The sequence below is a fragment of the Lynx canadensis genome, chromosome B1 (genome assembly GCF_007474595.2).
Source record: "Lynx canadensis isolate LIC74 chromosome B1, mLynCan4.pri.v2, whole genome shotgun sequence".
Lineage (NCBI taxonomy): Eukaryota > Metazoa > Chordata > Mammalia > Carnivora > Felidae > Lynx > Lynx canadensis.
The window spans coordinates 136,452,652-136,465,967 of record NC_044306.2 but is presented as its reverse complement, the minus strand read 5'-3'; the positions used below and the strand labels follow the sequence as shown (position 1 = coordinate 136,465,967).

The 13,316-nt window shown below is 41.7% G+C and overlaps 1 protein-coding gene across 7 annotated transcripts in view; it reads right to left on the bottom strand.

Moving 5' to 3' along the window:
• Window positions 1-4,186: 4,186 nt before the first annotated feature.
• WDFY3 (WD repeat and FYVE domain containing 3) overlaps window positions 4,187-13,316 on the bottom strand; it is a 244,267-nt gene continuing 235,137 nt past the window's right edge. For all 7 annotated transcript variants that reach the window (XM_030313515.2, XM_030313516.2, XM_030313518.2 and 4 more), the window contains 4 exons: window positions 12,212-12,535; window positions 11,563-11,674; window positions 10,972-11,169; window positions 4,187-7,586 (listed from right to left, as the gene is read on the bottom strand). In XM_030313515.2, coding sequence (XP_030169375.1) covers window positions 7,463-7,586; window positions 10,972-11,169; window positions 11,563-11,674; window positions 12,212-12,535 — 758 coding nt within the window. In that variant the 3' untranslated portion in view covers window positions 4,187-7,462. The remainder of the gene's footprint in view (window positions 7,587-10,971; window positions 11,170-11,562; window positions 11,675-12,211; window positions 12,536-13,316) is intronic.

Here is a 13,316-nt window from a genome sequence, read left to right as displayed (position 1 = left end):
ATTCCTACTGAATTAGAAACAGCACGAAGTGGAACAGACTTGCTGGAAACTGAGTTACACCTCCATGAAGGCGAGCCTCTTGTTTAGGACTAGAAAGTTCTTGAAGAGGGTGGTCATGACATTTTTGAATCATCCTCAAGGCCCAGCGGCAGAGGTATCAGCAGGAACACAAAAGCCACCTTTGGAGAAGGCAAAATACATCTACGTGGGCGGATCCAAATTTGAGCCAGACGCACACTTGACAGCATTGCTCAAGTAGATCGGTTCCTTCCTTTTGCGCAGAATCAGCCTGCAGAGCCAGACTGTGATCCTTAGTTTTACACCAAAGACTCCTCAGGTTGGCCTTGGTTCCAGGGTTTATTTCTCTCTAATGAGGCTGCAAAGGAGTGGCTTCCTTTTATGAGTAGAAGTAGCACTTAAGGGATAGCTTTTGTTTGGAATTTGAAGTTGTGCTTGAGGGCAAGTTAGTCAACACACAAGTTGTTTGTCTTGAAATAACTGTCCTCTGCTCCGGGATGCAGCTTACGTCTTTCCCTCAATAAAGTACGACATGATTATGCATGGATAATAGGGGAAAAAAAAATCTTAAGTACATTTTCATGGCAGTCACCACTCCCACCCCTCAGGGAAAAAAAAAAAAAAAAAAGGAAACTGGGAATGGTTTGTAAAGAGCATTGGCCTGGGAGTCCAGAGCTTAGGCTGAGAATGAAACTCAACACCAGCATAGCTTTAGGACCAGCAAACACCTCTCTGAATCCCTTTCCTTTCGGGTTAAATGAGGGTTTGGGGCAGTGATTTCTAGGGCCTCTTCCCACACTTAACATTCTGCCTGTTGTGGATCTAACTAAAGATTAACAACCTGCCAGTGGCTTGATTTGGGCTTTTAGAGATGTTTCAGCGCATTCCTTTTACGTTCATATTTCCACGTTAACACACTATATCGAGGACATATATGTCAGGCACTACGTGTCCTATATATACGTTACCCAATTTAATTCTTACAACAATTCTCTGCGGGCAGGTATCATCCTACAAAATTTACATGTGAGGAAACTCAAATGCTGAGAGATAGCCCAATTTCACTGCAAGTGTTAGAATGGGAACTGAGCCCCCAAGCTGGCCTTCTGCCACCCTGTTCCTCACCAGTATATTGTGACCTGTACCTAACATGAAAATGTTACTATTTACAGTTTTTTTTTACTTGACCAAAACTTGAAAGTCTTGGACTAAAGAATGGACTAAAAAAAAGACATTAGAAGACTTCAGAGATGCACTCTTGGGGTCTGTGTTGTGTTGAGCCATGGAGGTGGTATTTGGATAGCTGGGTGTGGCCGCCAACAGAGGGTCCTGTGTGCAGGGCCTGGTCTTAGACTTCGTAGGTTTCAGGGGGAGCCCAGTCGGAAGACCCAGGCCTAAATTAGGTACATTTTTCCCAAATGAGATTGTGTACATGCTTCTTTGCAATTTGGGGAGTATCCTCACACATCTTTTCCTTGGACCAGTACTTCTGGTTCACAGAACCCTAGGAGTCCTGAGCCCCTTTTGTGGGGTCTGCAAGATGAAGATTATTTTCATAATACTAAAACATTATTTGCACTGATATTTGTACTTAACTGAGGTACAGAAGCAATGGTGAGTTAAACTGTTGTAATGTAAGCACGAATCAAGCCAGGGGCACCAAACTGCTGGAAGGAGTCATGATATTCTTTACTTCAAGCACAGTCTATAAAAAAAAAAAAATAAGTACCCGTTTCACTTAAGAATGTCTGGAGAAGCAGTAAAATCTGCTACTTTTATTAAATCTTGAAATTTAAGTTGTGTGACATAAAATGAGAAACACCCAGAAGGCACCCCTATCCCCAAGTACAATGTTGGTCTGGAAGAAAAGTACTGGGCCAACTGAGCTGGGAGTTGAGCTAGCTGCTTTTCTCACTGCACATGGTGTTTACTGAAGAACTGACAAACTGGGGTTCTTTGGCAGAGATGTTCTTGAAATTAACAAAGTGACCCTGTTTTTTCAAAGAAAACAGCAAACTGTCACTAATGATAAAATTTTAGGTTTTAAGCAAAAGTTCTACTTTTAGAAAACTTGTATCCACTATGTGAGTTCGACTTGGAATTTCCTTAGAGACTGCTTGTGATACTTTGATATTATAAATGATTTTTAAAATATATTTTGTAGTGCAATATGTCAAATACTTAGAAGATCTACACACATTTCAGTAGTAGCAGTCATGTAGTTCGGTACATCCGTGAACCAATATTTTCTAAATGATCGATGCGTGGGTAAAAAAAGATGGAGTCACAATGCCAGATGGACCAATGGCCTTTAAAGTAACAAAGTATCAAAAGTTCACTGATGTAGTTCCAGATGCCATAGAGTCATCAAGCTTTAAGAAACAAACTATTATCTTTAAAAAACAATAATCTGGAGAGGCTAGTAAGAATCCCCCTTCTCCACATACCTGTGTGAGGCTGGATTTTCCTCATATGCTTCAACCAAAATGAAGTATCACAAGATTGAATGTAGACGCAGATTTGAGAATCCACCTGTGTTTAAGTAAGCCAGACATTAAAGAAATTTGCTAATTGTAATAAACAGTTCCACTCTTCACTAAATTTTTTTTTTTTTTTGGTTTAGTTTCCCCCCCCATTGAAATATATAATGGTTTTATCATTATATTTTATTACTTTTTATCATTTTATTACTTTTATTATCATTACTTATAAATGAATTAATACATATATTTTTAAAATCTGTTTTGATTTCTAATACTATTGATTGATGCAAACCACATAAACAGAAACGTTAGGGTCCTTGATGGTTTTTAAGGATCAAAATGCCCTACAACCGTAAAGTTGAGGAAGCACTATCTTGACCCCTCCCTCCTCACAGGTAGCCATGGACACAGGAAAACCTGATGCACTGAGGGCACTTCAACAGGGGCTTCTCAAGTTCACAGGCTGGGGAACCACTGCAGCCTCCAACTCTCCACTCCTACCTCCAGGCTCTCCAAAACACCAGGCTGGCTCTCAGTGTGGTAGCTCGGCTTGGTGCCATTTCTAGCAAAAGTCAAAAGGAACAATAAATAAAAAAGAGCTTTGCAATGGGTGGGGAAGATGAGAACAGCGATAAAGCAAAAAAGACTAAGCCAACGCTAGACCTATTCTGTTGGCCTGGTTCCTCTTCGATGCTCCAAACAGGCTAAAATGAGGGGTGCAGATGTAATTTTATCAAAGAGGAGAGGCAAACAGCAGATGCGGGACTTAGTGATCATTTGCACGTTCTTTAAGCCCCGAAGAATTTCAGCACTGCTCATCTTCTTGAGGTCACTAGAACTAGGAATATTGCATTAAAGAAATGGTAACTACCCTGTTTTCTCTAAGCGGCTGTTGTCTTAGAAGTTCTCGGCCTTGCGATATCTTTGCCTCTAAAAGGAGTTGCACTGAGGTGGCATTTGTAATAGGCACTATATCCTCAAGTTTGGGACACTGCTGTTCAAGCTTCAATTGAACTGGGATTTTGTTAGTTATCTTCAGAAAGAGGAAACATAAAGTTGCTAACGTAGCCTATATACATTTAAAAAGTGTTTTCTATAGTCTTCTTTATTGGGAAGGCAGTTTTAAAAGTAAGTAAGCCAGTGGCCAAAGGAATGGATTTGTGAGTCCTTAACTCTTGAAGACCGAAACGTAAAGACTAGCTTATGACAGTAGATGCTGTGCTTCTAGAAAAAGGGCAGGATACCAAAATATTCCTGATACAAATATGGTAGGGAGAGGAGACAGATGATTTACTGTTGCTTACTTTTCCTAATGTGATGGAGACAGAATAAGGCTCAGTAAAAAAGAGCCAAAACTACACGATGCAGACTTTGTCCCTGGGTCCATTCAAGTTTGTAGGCGTGTCTCCAGAAGTCACTTGCCTCTCTCTGCGGCCATCCACACATACTCATCAGCCCCAGGAAGCCAGCACAATTGGGAAGCTCAATGCAGAAAGCATTTAAGGACGGATCAAACCAGAGCTTGAACCAGACCCTCACAACAAGCATTTCTGTAAGCAGGAGCTTCTGAAAGATAGATTCACAACTAGAAAAGAACTATACAAAGTTGAGGGACTTATTTGCCTTCTGTTTTGTTTTTCCTTCCCTGAATAAACTGGCTTAAAAACAACTTTTTTTTCTTTGGGTGGTAAATAGTAGGTATTTATTTGAAATGAAAAAAAAAAAAGTACCTGGACTACTGCATTTAATCATGTATTGTAATTGTGTTACTCTACCTTTTTGCATCAGAGACAGATATACAATGAACATTCAGTTATCACAGATTGCACACTAGATAGTAAATCTTCAGGCCTTTTACATAACCACCAAAGAACAGATATTGGATTCTGCAGTATAGTACAAACGTCCACAATCAATCCAGTCTTAGCCAGTATCTTCAATTTACTTCTGTTGCTGTACAAATAATTGGCCATTACTAGGGCTTACAAGTTAATAACAGGACAAAAAAATATACATTGCACTGACACAAAAAGTCAGCTGTGTTAATAGTCATGCAACAAGTAACCAAACTTGCTGAAATTAAAAATACTTTCTAAAAACAGTTTTAACGGCATAAATAGTTTATACACAGTTCATTTACCAAAACAAAATGTATTTAAATGATACAAAGCAAAAATAAGTTTCTACCAACTTTATACATAAGAAAGTGCAAAATAACTTATCTAGAGGGTTTTGCTATTATCCAGACGGATGGCTGCTATGGGCAGCTATTTTCCTCTTCAGAAGCATGACATTACAGTTGCACACTATACACAGACGTTAGAATAAATGGGTGGATGGATAAATGGATGAATGAACAAATGAGCTACAACGATCAGGCAGGGCCCTGTGAGGTACTCTCAGAGAAAGAATACAGGCCACACAAATGTGGATGTACATGCTGAGAATATGCGTCGGTAAACAAATTTACACGGAACACAGAAAGACATCCAGAGAAACGATTAGTTGATGTATGTGAGTGTACTTGCATGTGTGAGTGGTTTGTGAGTTCTGCATTAGAAAGCAAAAAGAAAAGAAAGTCCACCGAATAAAACAGTTGCCCACAGCACCAGCTGCCAGAGGAAATACTATCATGAGGGTTTTGGTTTCCACCTTCTAGTTATGGAAGTTGTGTCGGAAAGTTTAAAAGTGTTCATCCCATATAACTTCATATTACATAGAGGAATAACCTTTAAGTAACTACATACACACATTCATATATTCAAGTCTTTAAAGAACACCTCTGCCGTTGGGTTTGGGGTAAACACGGTTCATAGACACGAGGAGGACGCTTCTTTTAAAAAGTGTAGAATAACACTGCTACAACTCATCTATAGGGCCGGACAGGGGCGAAGCCCACGGTTACGTGATGGCACAATTCCTGCCACTGTTAAACATCCAGCGTTATTTATTAGAATTGAAGTAAGATGGTGGGCAGGGAGGGGTGTGGGGGAGGGGAGTAAGACAGGAAGGAAAACAACACAACTTTTCTTCAAGTGAAAGTATTAATGCCGATAATCCTTTTATTATCAAGTGTATTTGAACTTTTAGAAATGGAAGTGTATTAATCGATTTTGATATGTAATCATAAATAGACTGTAGGCTCAAACCTAGGTAAATAAAGGTTTAAATTTAGTAAGCATAAGGCACTAAAGCAGCCTTTATATTTTCTCTTGGAGACCTAGTTATCAGGAAGAACAAATTTGTTCTTAAGCTGGTTTCAGCCCATTAGGTACAAGGTTACTATTGTACCAATGCCTATTTTTGAATGCATGTGCATATATGTGCATTTTAGTGCATAAGTGTGCCTGTCACCAGGGCCTAAAGATGAAAAGTTGGGAAAGCCAGAGCCACTGTCCTTTGTATGATACCTCCATGAGCATGTGAAGGTCTGTCCTTCCTTGCTTGGGCCATAAATAATTCTACATTTTTTTTTCAAATCACAGGGCTTTTAGAATTGTTCATAATATTATCACTAAATATCTGAAAATGTTAAAATCTAGATTAGTTGTTTCATTTGTTTTATATATATATACACATATATATATGTACATAACACACATTTAAAAAAATCCCACCACCAAAGCCTTTTTGTCTGTAAACTAAACTTCTCGCTTAGCCCCAACCAGCTTTAGTCTCCCTGGATTTGTGTGTTCTGTATCCAACTAGTAGAACAAATTAAATAACTAAATATTAAAATACTGTAATTATATTCATAGCAAAAACAAAAAAATAGACATTGATACAGTATAAATCTCACTGTTTTCAGGTAGATGGCATTAAATGGTAAAGGTTAATTATAAGCAGTTCTGACATGATCCAGTTTTACAACAAGGTTTATACGTTAATTCTGTACACTTTTTTCATGTTTTACCCATTTTTGAAAATAAGCTATAGTAGAACATTAGTGTCACCAAAGACACATACTTATTATGTTCTATGCAAGAGAAGCTAATTTGGGTTACATGCAAAAATATTTCCATTAGTTGAGGCAGGGCTGTTTCCTGCATTGCATCAATCACGTGACCACCGACCGCTATGCAATGCTACGAAGTTATGCTATGGCCACACAGCAGTCCGGACGGAAGTTTACAAGGGGCCTTAGGACACTGGAACAACACTGAGGTGGCACACGGCCAGGTGCAAGATGCCCAGCTATTTCCAGGCTATCTCATGGCAGGACTCTTATTCTCCCACACTGTTTCCTAAAGAAGGTCCACATTATTTTGGTTACTAGCCTAGTTTAAGTGGAGATACTGTGGGCAACTTGAAAGAAAGGACATCGGGCACAGAGGCTGGGTTTGAAAGAAGGGAAAAAAGACCACAGATAATGTCTTTGAGGATTTAAAAAACATATTTATAATTAATTTGTGAGAGATGTCAGACAAACCGTAAGTAAGTAGTTCACTGAGTTAGTGGTTTAGTTTGAAGTCTCATGTTACAGACAGTTAAGTCCTTATTTAGAAAAAAAGGCCTTTATACCTATTTACAATATACACAGTTACTTGCAAAGAAGTCAGATTTACAACCATTTTCTAAAAGCCTTTTTTTTTGTTGTTGGTGGTGGTTTTTCCAAATAAGGATGAGTAGATCTATAAAAATGAGACGCAAGAAAAGACAGTTAATATGTGAGGATTTTCTCTTGGAGACAGCTACTGGTAACAGGGAGAATCGGATATTGGAAGAGTCGCTCCTAGGAACCACCTTCTGTTCTTCTTGTGCTGTTCACCCGAACAGTGTCTGCCCCATTACTGCACTCTACACCCGCTTGTTCACTGATCCCTTTGAATTCAACGCTTCAAACACGTGGCATGAAGAGAGGCGTAAACGGAGACTGTTCTGATGCCTTCTGAGCTGTGAGCCGTGCCAGGAATCGGGAAGGGGGTCTACGGACCACGGTCTGCAATCGGCTTGTTGAATCTTCAACAATTCCGAGGCCCATCCTCTGAACCCCTCTCATGCTGTAAATTGTAGTAACAGTTCTGACACACGCGCACCGGGGATGAGATTTTCAAGCGTTTGATTTCTGACTGAAACCGACTGCACCTAAGGGAAAGGCAAAATCAAGTAGTTACAGGTACTCTCCGTGGTTGATCACGGCACTGAGAAATACAAACTTAAGTATTGAACAGAAAGCTTGTGCTATAAAGCCAAAGACCCACTGGTTTGTGTCGTGTGGTTGACCCAGGACCAAAACAACCTGCCATATTATTTGTTTCCATCTATGAAGAAAAGTAATATTGAACCAAGAAAAGCTATATGCTTGACTGGAGAGAATTTCCTTTTTTTTTTTAAAGTTAAGATTTTCCTACAGGGTGAAGCCAAGGGGTCTAACCAGCTGTGAGGCCATTCTTCCTGTGTGACTGGTTCTCACGCCCTATGAACTTGGGAGGGAAGCCCGTGTCTTTACTTGGAGCTTGCCTTTTTTCTCATGGCAGAAGATTTACTACTCGTTTTAAAAGATTCTTACGTCACTATCAAGTTCCTTTGGGCTCTTAAACACCCCGTGATCCACTCCTCAGTCATTTCTTGAACAGTAGTTTGGCTTTTCTGTCTAGTCCAATTGTTCTCATTTTCTGTTTATCCTGACAGGATTCCTTGAAGAAGACTCTACTTACGAGGTGTTCAAATTCTTTAAAAAGTATTCCTATTCCTGGAATAAAGCAGGGTATGACCTTGGATGTGGCATTTAATCACTCTAAGCTTACCTTTTCACAAGACTGAAATAGAGAATTGTATTTCATCCATTAATCTACCAGTAAAGGTGTCCAGGGAATAACTGAAGTGCCACCAGCATTAGGAGTTTAAAGGGCTGTTCCTGGACTTTGAGGAGACACTCAGAAGCGCTAGGCCCCGCCCAGACAGCTCTTCCTTCCATGCCTGCTCTATCATAATCAATCACTGTTAGCTGGTTGTTCAAATAAAACCTCCATCTAACATCTGATAGCAATGGAAAATTTAAAGAACTACCTACCTTTAAATAATATTTTGAAAATTAAACACTTCAAAGAACAATGTGCGCCAGTGTCAACAAATGGGGTGTTGACTACCACAAATTCCTAGATTATGAGATTTTATAAAGTGTGCTTCTCAAAGCACAGAACCACAAGACAGAATCCTCTGCCAATCTCATAGAAAGTCCCATAAGGAATAATGGCTGGCACCGACATTGTGGCTACTCGATCTTGAATCAGACTTCCCAAGAAAAAGGTTTAAGGTATTAATTTGGAAAATAAAAACAAAAAAACCAAACCAAAACAAAAAAAACTATAATAACATCTTTTACTGAACACCTGTATTGCCAGACTCCACACTTGGTGTTTTGCAAAACTCATGCACATGATTTCACTGAATTCTCTCAACACCTCTACGAGGAGAGGTAGAATTATCCACATTTTTACAGATGAAAAATATGCTCAGAGAGGGTTAGTAACTTGCCTGAGATGACAGAATGGACAGTAACCCAGTGAGCATTTGGTCAGTGTAAACCCAAAGACCACCGCCTTTTCAATAACTGGCTCAAAAACAATTATCCAGTCCGTGGTTTCTGTGAAAGTATCTCTACGGTAAAACAATGTAAGCCTTAGAGACTTCTGCCTACAGGATCCTTTTCCTTTTCTGTCATGTAAAGTGAGAACTGTACATGCATAGATGGGACCCCAGTGCATGCATAGATGGGACTGTACATGCATAGATGGGACCCCATAGATGGGACCCCAGAAATGGCATCCAAATCAACTATGGGGGGACAACTGGAGATGAGAAAGATCCCCACTACACGCCATACCTCCAAGTATATTCCAAATGTATTTGGATCTAAAACCCTAAGCATGAAAAACAAAACCCCAAAACTTTTAGAAGAAAATAACCAAGGCTGTCTTTATGGTTTCAAGACAGGAAAAGCTTTCTTAAGCCACAAAAAAAGGAAAAATCACAAAAAGTAATAAATGTGATTACAACAAAATTAAAACTTATGAGACACCCCCTGGGTGGCCCAGTCAGTTAAGCTTCTGACTTCAGTTTAGGTCACGATTTCGCGGTTCGTGAGGTCGGGCCCCGCATTGGGCTCTGTGCTAACAGCCCAGAGCCTGGAGCCTGCTTTGGATTCTGGGTTTTCTTCTCTCTCTGCCCCTCTCCTGCTAGTGTTCTGTCTCTCAAAAAATAAATAAGCATTAAAAAAAACAAAACAAAACCCTTATGTGAAAGAAAAAACGTATATAAAGTGAAAACGTACATCACAGACTGGCGGAAGGTATCTGCAAGATGTAATGAAAGACAAAGAGCCCAGAACATCTAAAGAACTCAAGTAGAGGGGGGGAAAAAAACCCAAGCAAACCTAAAAGGACGATGGGCCACATCAGCCGAGAGGAAGTGCCAACGCCCTGTAAGCATATGAAAAAAGGGTCCACTTCAGTAGCACTGCAAGTGGAAACCACCAAGCTCTGCTGGCTACTGGCCTGGCAAAAGGGAAAATGTATGGCAACTGCAGGCATGGGTGAGACCTGGGAGAGCCCGCATATCCTGCCTGAGGTGGCGTCAACCAGCACTGCGGTCCTGGAGAGTGCGTGACACGTGGCAAGACCTAGCGCAGCTCAAGAGCGCGTGTACGATCTGTCATTCTGTCCTGGGGTACCTCCTCTATGGAAACTCCACTGCACATAAAGACGGCATTTACACAGATGTGAGCTGCAGCGCTGTTCAGAGTATGGGTAAAAGGAAAAGTTCCCGTAAGGGCCCATCAAAAGGGAAGTAGATAAACTCTGTATGTCCATACAAAAAAATCTAGGACAACAGTTAAAATGAAAATATTAGTTATTTACATGAGTGACTTCAAAAACAATGTTGAGTAAGAAAAGGGAAGTTTAGGGAAGGTACAGAGAGTATGCTGTATTTATGTAAAACGGAAAACACATGGTGGTTTTTATGGAGACAACATGCGCTCAAAGTATAAGACACGTAGAAGTGTGATTGGTAAGAGTGAACATCCATAATGTTTTATATGCAAATCTGATGGAAGAGTAGCACCTTCTATTCTGAGTCATGGGAGACCACGTATTTGTAATGATTATTTCCATATTTTTTAAATGTTTATTTATTTTGAGAGAGAGAGAGAATGAATGAATGAATGAATGAATGAATGAATCCCAAGCAGGCTCTGCACTGATACTGCAGAGCCTGACGTGGGGCTCCAACTCACAAACCGTGAGATCATAACCTGAGCTGAAATCAAGAGTTGGATGCTGAATCGGCTGAGCCACCCAGGTGCCCCTCCCTATTTTTCAATATGACAGAAATACTTCACAAATGTGATAAAAAAAAAAAAAAAATGAGAAAGTGAAGGCTGGTTTAGGCTGACACAACACTGTGGGGTAGGGACCCTGGAGCAAATCAGAGAAGCTCCATGCAGGGCATAATTAACATCTCATCTTACTTCTGGCAGAAGAGCTGGCCGCAGTTCCTGCAATGGTGCCGTCTTTCTGTGAGAGAGAACCGCACGGAGCAGCCCGAACAGCTGTCACCTCCTTCATCCTTCACCCAGTGGTCAGCAGCGGAACGGCCTGGCTGGTCACTCACAGACCAGCTGAACACTCGGCCTCGACTATCGCCAACGAGGATCCTGCTGTGATCCCTACAGGAGACACGACACGACACGGAGTCACCTCAGGGAAGGCCTCAGCACAGCCACGCGGCTGAAAAGCTCTTTCCGTCACTCTTGAGGTTCTCCAGTTTTTCGTGGATGTGTGTGCTGGGGTGGGGGCTGCGTGTATGAAGAGACAAAAACAGAACTGAGCCCCAAATGTGCACTTTCTTCTCAACTCTCTGGATCAAACTTGCTGTAACCTCCAAGAACAGATTTTAAAATCCACACGCTGGCAGGTTTCTTCTTCTGGTTCATCTGTTTAAGCAACATCTGATACTGCAAACGAAATCTCTTTTCCCCACAGACTGGTCTGGGATGTCTGGGCCTGGGCTAAGCAAATGACTCAGTGGGGAGGAGCGGCTGGAAGGGAATGGCACTTACTTGGAGACGCCCAGGGCAGTGATCTCTGCCGGGTGTGCGTTGTCCTTCCGATCAAAGGCCGTGTGCATAGTTAGCTTACTCCTGAACACCAGCTGACGTTCCCACCGGTACCCTGGAGTGCACAAGTGCAAGACATGACCCACTGAAGTCAGGGTGCTACAACATACGGTCCCACTTCCCAGTAGCTGCTGCGTCAACTTGAAGGTGAAGCACTCTAGCTTAACACCGATAATGGGCCAGGTCAGAGAAGACCTCATTCGAAAAGATAAATGCAGAGATGAGCAGATCTTCAATGCAAGAAGATCGAATTTCTCCAACTGAGGACCTGAGCTCTAACAGGCAAAGCTTGTAACAGGCAAAACCCGTAAATACGGTTTTATTTATCTGTAATGAGTAACTTGACCATTTTCAAAAGCTTTTATGGTTTGTGAATGAATGAAATTTTTGGCGTCAGGTGTTCTTTAAGAAATGCCCAACATATAGTAAATAGAATCTCAAAGTCCATTTCACATAAGAAACTTAAACGGCTGTCTCTGGGTGGCTGAAGTCACAGGGACAGGCGCAGGGACAGCCAGAGTCCACTGCCTCACTCCACCAACCTGCACACCCCCCACAAAGAGCAAGAAACAGACACCAGACTTCAATTTACCAGGCTTCAATCTGCTGTAATTCCGCACTTCAATGGGATTGGGGTGAGGGTGGTTAAGGGGCCCCTGCAGATGGGCTCTGGCCTGGCCCTCTGAATAGTTCACAAATATGAAGCCATCCTTCTCATCCAGACTGAGCTGGTCAGACCAGCGCCTGGAGTCATCGGAGCCACTGTCAGTGCACCAGACGGCCGTTGCTCTGCAGGAGGCTGCCCGGGGCCGGTGGCTGGTGCTGCTGGGCTGGCTAGGCGTGTCCTTGGAATCCTGGCTGGCGCTCTGCTCATCTGCTTCTGAATCACTGCTGTCCTCGTCCTGGGCTTCCTGCCCTGGGTAATGCATTGGGAGAATTAGAAAACATACACACACACGCACACACACACGTTGTGGTCAGATCCAGCTTTGTCCCACTGGTATTTTTCCTCTACCAGTTAAGACATAATACACAAGATATTTTCAGGTAAGTTTAACAAGAAAAGAAGGGGCACCTGGGTGGCTCAGTGGGTTCAGCGTGTGTCTCCTGATCTCGGCTCAGGTCGTGATCTCACAGTCATGAGATTAAGCCCCATGCCAGGGGAGCCTGCTTGGGATTCTTTCTCTCTCCCTCTCTCGCCCCTCCCCTGCTATCTCTCGCTCTCAAAAAAAAAAAAAAAAAAATAAATAAATAAATAAAGGAAAAGAATAAAAGGAAATAATTCCCAGAATTTTCAGCTAGATTCAATATAGCAAAAGAAAAAAAAAGGTAGAATTTCTGAGTCCAAAAGAATGCTTTGGCTAAAATTCTTAGCTTGACAATCATTCTTTACCAATCTGGCCAAAACCTGACTCTGTGAATTTCTCAATGCCTGCCACACACTCCTCAGCAAGGTTCGGCTGGGCAGCAAGAACTCCACTCTCCAAGCAGCCCTACTCCTCCTCATGGCTAATCCGCATGTGCCCTGGCCCTGTGAGACACCTCTTCCCAATCTCAGTGCTTCCCAATGTTACCTTTGGATTCCTTGAACAGCTGTATGCCTCTTGTCTTTGAATTCTCACCCCAGACTATTATTTTTGGATAATCTTTCTATAAGACAGTGGCCAGCTTTTGGGAAGGGGCCCCAAGCACAGTTC